This window comes from Engraulis encrasicolus, chromosome 4 (assembly GCF_034702125.1).
Source record: "Engraulis encrasicolus isolate BLACKSEA-1 chromosome 4, IST_EnEncr_1.0, whole genome shotgun sequence".
NCBI classification, from domain to species: Eukaryota; Metazoa; Chordata; class Actinopteri; order Clupeiformes; family Engraulidae; genus Engraulis; species Engraulis encrasicolus.
In genome coordinates, this window is record NC_085860.1 from 42930367 (window position 1) to 42937866 (window position 7500).

General features: G+C 44.3%; 1 protein-coding gene across 1 annotated transcript in view; it reads left to right on the forward strand.

The window, feature by feature from the left end:
- The window catches only part of mctp2a (multiple C2 domains, transmembrane 2a), a 101589-nt gene that overhangs the window by 40542 nt on the left and 53547 nt on the right, over positions 1-7500 (forward strand). The window contains exons 11-12 of the mRNA XM_063197482.1: positions 1876-2046; positions 4095-4222. Coding sequence (XP_063053552.1) covers positions 1876-2046; positions 4095-4222 — 299 coding nt within the window. The remainder of the gene's footprint in view (positions 1-1875; positions 2047-4094; positions 4223-7500) is intronic.

Below are 7500 nucleotides of genomic sequence, written 5' to 3' on the forward strand. Positions count from 1 at the left end.
AGTGATGCCGCTCTTTTTATATGTGTAGCCACACTCGTGGTCCTCTTCAAAACACCAATATCGGGCCACAGGTGTTTTTTATAGTAACTGAAGGACCCCTCCAATGGTATCATCTAGCTGTTGTGTTACCATACCCCGCTCCCCGTCTTCCCCTCTTGTATGCACGGTGATGGTGAAGGACTGCTCACATCTTATGAAGCTGTGGGGTGGCAGCACTGAAGGCCACCTTACAAATGGCTTTTTCGAGCTGTAGTTGTATGTTTAGGAGCATTGAAGGTGGTCTTTTTCCTCTTACATACTTCCTCTACTTGTACGTACAGTATCGTTGAAGGACGTCTTGTATATCTGCACCTGTACGAACAGTAAAATGGAAGGATCTCTTAACTCATTTAATCCGGATGCTGTGTATACACTACCTTGAGCTAGGCGCCTGGAGCGACATAGACGCTGCATTCAGGCTTTTTTGTTTTTTATAAAAAAATGTGGTATGTAAAAGCTGAATGAACGCGTTCTGATACAAGACGAGGGTCCTAGCTTTTAATTGCAACTCATTTCATGTTTTTATGTGCTTCGGAAGCTGAGATTTATAGCCGGACGGTACCTTTTTCCCAAAAAGGGCTCCGGCATTCAGCAGGCGTTTTTTTTTTTAAATGGATTAAATGCAATACATGGTATCTGTATGTACAGTTACATTGAAGCACCTCTTACGTGAAGGACATGTAGCTTGTATACATTTACAACAGCACCATTGAAGGACCCCTTAAATTACATCTTGCTGGATTTGTATAGTGACATTTGAGGGCCCTCTTTTCCTTCTCACTTTGCCCATGACATTGGACAATCTTATATATAGCAACCTATCTAGCAGCAATTGAATGTACAGTCACGGTGATACCCAGAGGCACTTGTGTGTACATTGACATTGGCTTAGATACAAAAGCATCTGAATCTGTACGTACAGTTACATTGAATCGCCTCTGAAAGGACATGTACCTGTATACGTATACAGTAGTACAATTGAAGGACATGTCAAATGATATTGTTCAGGAATTGACAAGAAATTGAAGGCCCTCGTTTTCCTCTGGCTTTGCCCACTTGTATGACATTGAAAGGTCTCACAAATAGTTTCTAGCTGCACTTGAATGTACAGTCACATTGAATACATACTGCATACAAGTCTTCTTCCGAATAGTAATACAAAAACACCTTCCAAACTGCAAATGCATATGTGCTGTCAATGGTGTGTTCGTGTGTTTACACTGACATTGAAGGCCACTTATACTGTATTCATCTTCCCATGACACCCCACAGGGACCAGCAGCCACTTGTAGGTATCTACTGTACAGACTCTTTACTATGCTGCACCTCCTCTCCCTCTCCTTCCTCCTCTCTCCCTCCTCCTCCTCCTCCTCCTCCTCCTCCTCCTCCTCTCTCCCCATCCTCCTCTGCCTCCTCCTCCTCCTTCTCCTCCTCCTCCTCCTCCTCCTCCTCCTCCTCCTCCTCCTCCTCTCCCCATCCTCCTCTGCCTCCTCCTCCTCCTCCTTCTCCTCCTCCTCTCCTTCCTCCTCCTCTGCCTCCACATCCTCTTCTTCTACATCTTCCTCCTCTCCCCATCCTCCTCTCCTTCCTCCTCCTCCTCTCTCCCTCCTCCTCCTCTTCCTCTTCATCCTCCTCCTCCTCCTCCTCCCCCTCTCCTTCCTCTTCTCTCCCTCCTCCTCCTCTCCCTCCTCCTCCTCCTCCTCTCCCCATCCTCCTCCTCCTCATCTTCCTCCTCCTCCTCTTCATCATCCTCCTCCTCATCTTCCTCATTTCCCTCCTCCTCCTCCTCTTTCTCTTCTTCCTCCTCCTCCTCTTCCTACTCCTCCTCCTCCTCAGGGTCAGGTACCGGCCCCAGTGCAGCAGCATCGTGGTGTGGACATGAAGAAGAACCAGGTGTGGAGTGGGGTGTACTCCGTGGTGCTGGTGGAGGGCCTTGAGATGCCCGAGACTAGCCAGGGAGACGTGTACGTGCGCTTCAGGCTGGGGGAACAGAAGTACAAGAGCAAGGTAAGGATGGAGGATGGAGTGGTTACACTCGCCCTGTTTTTGTGTGTGTGTGTGTGTGTGTGTGCGTGTGTGTGTGTGTGTGTGTGCGTGTGTGTGCATGTGAGTGCGTGCGTGCTTGTATGTAATATATAATAATAATAATAATAACAATAATAATACTTACATTTTATATAGTGCCTTTCAAAACACTCAAGGTCGCTTCACAGGGTATTGTGTAGGAAAGTGTGAGTGTGTGTGCGCGTCAGTGCGTGAGCGTGTGTGTGAGTGCATGTAACTGAATGTGCTTGTGGAACTAGCAGCCATAAGCCTCCAGGAAGAGATGTGTCTTAAGGTGTTGCTTGAACATGGCCAGTGAAGGGGCATTCTGGATGTGGTCGGGCAGATTGTTCCAAAGAATAGGAGCTGCAATGTGTGTGCCTGTAGGTGTCTTACACTGTAGGTGCACAGCTACCCTAACCTCCATCCCATGAAAGACCACCCACCACTACCACACTAAACTTTGTATGCCTATGACTTTCCCTACACCAAATCTCACCCTCCCACGGGTATACCATGCCAAACCCCTACCCCATACCCCATCATCTTATGCCTGAACTCCTACCCCAAACCTCACCCTCCTATGGGTATGCCATGCTAAAGCTGTACCCCAATCGCCACCCTCTTATGCCCATGCTATACCCCTACCCTCAACCCTATCCTTCTAGGTACGTGCTAAACCTTCCCTAAAACTAGGTATGCAAATGATCGATTAATTCATTAGTTGATAGCCTTATCGATCGACTTACGATTAATTGCTAAGCACTGTTTTTTCTCCGAAATCTCAAAGTTTCTCGAAAAAAACTAAATCTAAAAAATGTTATAAAAAATTTTGATAAAATACCACACACATTTAAATTAGTTCTATTTCAATTCTTTAATCCAAAGGTGTTTTAAATATTCCCACTATTCACACCCCTCTTCACACACTCTTCACATGCCCATTTCACCTGGGTCTCTTGTAGGTTGAATTGTCGATTAATTGCGATTAATGTTTTTTTTAATCGATTAACACATTGATCGATTAAAGTCGATTAATCGATTAATCGTTTGTATCCCTACCCCAAACCCCACCCTCCTAGAGGCCCAGGCTAAACCCCTACCCCAAACCCCACCCTCCTACACCCATGCTTAACCCCTACCGCAAACTCCATCCTAGACCCATACTAGACCCCTACCCCAAACTCCATCCTTCTAGGCCCATGCTAAGCGGGCATCTGCCTTGTCTTGTGCTGTTGTGTTTTCTACTGTATATGTAAGCCCCCTGCTTGTGTTTGTGCTTGTTAGTTTGTTTGTTGAACAAAGCTAATTATAATTGGATCCTGTCAATGTTGGCAATCCCCACAGAGAATGTGTGTGCGTGTGTGTGTGTGTCCGTGCATGTGTGCGCGTGTGCGTGTGCGTGTGTGTGTGTGTGTGTGTGTGTGTGTGTGTGTGTGTGTGTGTGTGTGTGTGTGTGTGTGTGTGTGCGCGCGCGTGCATCCGTATCACTTCAGCGTCAGGCTAACACACACACACACACACACACACACACACACACACACACACACACACACACACACACACACACACACACACACACACACACACACACACACACACACACACACACACACACACACACACACACACAGACCTGTGTGTTTACCTGTGTGTAAAGTCCAACCCTCAGTGGAGGGAGAGCTTTAATTGACATATACTATTCACTCACTCATTCATACACTGACACGTTTACGTTTATCACTCTCTCTTTCTCACCTTAGTCTTTCCCATGTACTATTTCATTCAGTTATTCATTTAGGCTTTCATCCATTGATTCCTTCACTCTCTCCCCTCTCCTCTAGAACCTTATGAGTGAAGTGCAATCATCAGTGGAGGGAGACCTTCAATTTATATTCTCTCTCTCTCTCTCTCTCTCTCTCTCTCTCTCTCTCTCTCTCTCTCTCTCTCTCTCTCTCTCTCTCTCTCTCTCTCTCTCTCTCTCTCTCTCTCTCTCTCTCTCTCTTCTCTAGAACCTGTGTGTGAAGTCTAATCCTCAGTGGAGGGAGATGTTTGACTTCAACCAGCTGGACGGCCTGGACTACCTGCAGGTGGAGGTGTGCAGCAAGAAGGGCCGCAGGAGCGAGGAGTGCTGGGGACTGTAAGTTGGACCATGATGCACCATACACATTTTTTCACTTCCGATCCTGATCCAGATACCTAAATTTGGATATATGCTGGGGACTGTAAGTTGGGGATGCACCATACACATTTTTTCACCTCCGATCCTGATACCTACATTTTCATATCTGCCGATACCAATGCCACTCCGATCCGATACCAAAACCACATACGTACTATGCGTGTGTGTCAACTTGAGGTAGGCCTAAGTAGAAGAACAGGAAAGAAGTAACAAGTAAAAAGTAATAAGTAAAAAAAGTAGCAATTCCATCCTGAAAACAAATACTGTAATGATTTCAAATTACCTGTAACATGACTTAAGGTCAGTATCGTACATTTTGGGGAAATTCCGATACGATCTCTGAATTATATTGCTATCGGAAGCCATGTGGATGAATGCTGATGTTCCGATGTCCCAGTGATGATCACTGTATTATGTTGATATTGGCCCCATCCCTACTGCAGGTGTCACCTGACCAAAAGGTTAAAGGGACACTGTGTGAGATCTTTAGTTAGTTAGTTAGTTAGTTACCACCACCATGAAATTCTAAGTATTCATTATGACTGGAAAGATTGCAATTTTCATACATGAAAAGGGGGATCTTCTCCATGGTCCGCCATTTTGAATTTCCAAAAATAGCCATTTTTAAATGCAAAAATTACAGTACTTGGACCACACTAGAAAATATGTGTTTAGTACTCAGTAAACTTTCATGTAAAGATCACATTTGGCAATAGGCAGCCCAGTTTCAATGAGCAGCATAGTTTCAGTACCTTTTTTGACCATTTCCTGCACAGTGTACCTTTAAAGGTCAAATATGTGGGGAGCAGGACGTGCCTGTACATAACACCCCTGGCGTACAAGTCAAAACAGTTCTTCCTATTCCTCCCTGTTGCTTAAGGCTTGACACCCTTGATGGTCAAAGTTTTATTCAATATATCGCAAAAAAAAAACAGCCATGTGCTTGATCTTTTTGGGAAAGGGTGCCATTTCCCTAGACAAAACCTAAATATCTCTAGCCTAGAAATCTAGACGCCCCTAGCGACCGCAAATTGAATTTGCTCCCGGGGGCAGTCTAGCGGACCCCGGTCGTTTTGCGAGGCTGAAAGTTATCCGATGACAGGGCCAATCAAATCGCGAGGGGGCCGGGCTACCTAGTAAACAGGAAACTTTCTAAGAAGAAGCATGGTGTCCGTCCGTGCTACTTACAGCACGAAAGTGTTTACTTAATTTAAAAAGCCTGGATGATAATACATTTCGTGGCTGACATGGATTGATGTAATAATACACCATGAACTTATCGGACACAAATAGATCTCAACACATTACCATTTGATCATTCGATGTTTTAAACTAGCTCGGTAAGCTATTGAGCATTTTACAGAACCAGATAGTCACACGCTATTATCAGACCACTACTGTAGGTGTAGAATGAAATTGCTGCCCCAATTTCTAATAAGACACATGCCATTAAAAACGAGACATTTGGGAGCTTTGGAAGTCTTTGAGTAGCTTACTAAATAGATGGGAATGACACCGAGTCTACCAAGCTAGTGGCTAGCTAACCTGTCGTCAACAACACAGAGCTAGGTATCCAGGTTAGGGTTAGGTTAGGGTTACGGTCAGAAACACAAAACTAGGGTTAGAAACAAAAAACTAACATCAAAAAGTTAACTAGCTCCGTTATATGGCGGTGGGATCGATAGTCTGGCTAGTGGGAGCGAGCTGACCGGGGAGCGTCCTGCGTTGGGAGCGACAATCAGGGAAAGTTATGGGTATACAGCTAGCTAGCTAACGCCGAACATGCCATGTTGACAACAACAATCATAAATATAACCATTTAACAAGCCCCAAATTGCTCGATATTTCGCTGATTGATCAAGGAGGGCCATGTGGTTGAAAACGATGCATTTTTGAACTGTATAAGTGAAAACACGATTTATTAGGAAACTTGTTTGTGGCTGTGGTCATCACACGAATTCACTGCTACGACGGCTGGAAGTTGCCGCTTCACCTACAAAGAGGCCCTCGCTAGTGGCTAGCTAACCTGTCGTCAATAGCAGAGCTAGGTATCCAGCCTTGTATTATATGCCTGCCCCAAATTCTAATAAGATCCATGTCATTAAAAACGAGACATTTGGGAGCTTTGAAAGTCTGTAAGTCGCTTACTAAATAGATGGGAATGACACCTAGTCTACCGAGCTAGCGGCTAGCCATGTATTAGTTATGGGTATACAGCTAGCTAGCTAACACCGAACATGCCATGTTGACAACAATCATAAATATAACCATTTAACAAGCCCCAAATTGCTCGACATTTCGCTGATTGATCAAGGAGGGCCATGTGGTTGAAAACGATGCATTTTTGAACTGTATAAGTGAAAACACGATTTATTAGGAAACTTGTTTGTGGCTGTGGTCATCACACGAATTCACTGCTACGACGGCTCGAAGTTGCCGCTTCACCTACAAAGGGGCGTGGTGTCGCGTGTAGGTTGTGAAAGACAGCTGTGACGTTACACAGAAGTGTGTGGGGATTGGTTGTTTGCCATCCAATTGCGTGACGTTGAGTGCTGAAGCAACCGTTTATCCCGCCCACACTGCTGCCCAGCCCTCCTAGACCCTGGTACAGCTTTTTGCTGTACGGGTCTGGCTGCGCTAGGCTAAAATATCTCAGCTCATCACATAAAAACATAAAATAACTTGCATTTAAAAGCTAGGACCCTAATTTTGCATTCGAATGTGTTCATTCAGCTCTAAAATATACTGTAGCCACATTTTTAATTAAAAAATCTCAAATCTCTGAATGCAGCGTATATGTAGCTCCAGGCTAAAATGGGTTAAATGGACACTCCCACTGTCTATCCACTGCTCTGTAGACATTTACGCTTATCATAACAAGGTTTTAATCGAGCTTGTGCCTGTTTAAAGTTAAATGGATCAGCATAGATCGGGTATAAATCTTTTTGTTTTGAACTGTATGATATTATATTGTATTATTACTAGTATTTGTCTTCTTTCTTTCTGATAAACACTTCTAGCCTCTCAGAAAATATCCACAATGAATTCAAATCCGCTTTAGATGTTAAGCTATAGTTCATTTGATTAAAACCTTAATCTTGTATTTAATATTCAACATCACTTTCCCCTTAACATCATTCCTTCTGAATGTGCGGTGTTCCTAGGCTAATAGTACTGTTTCTGAGCATACATGGTGCTTATAGGCTGCATGTATACTTGTCTGTCTGTGTTTTCAG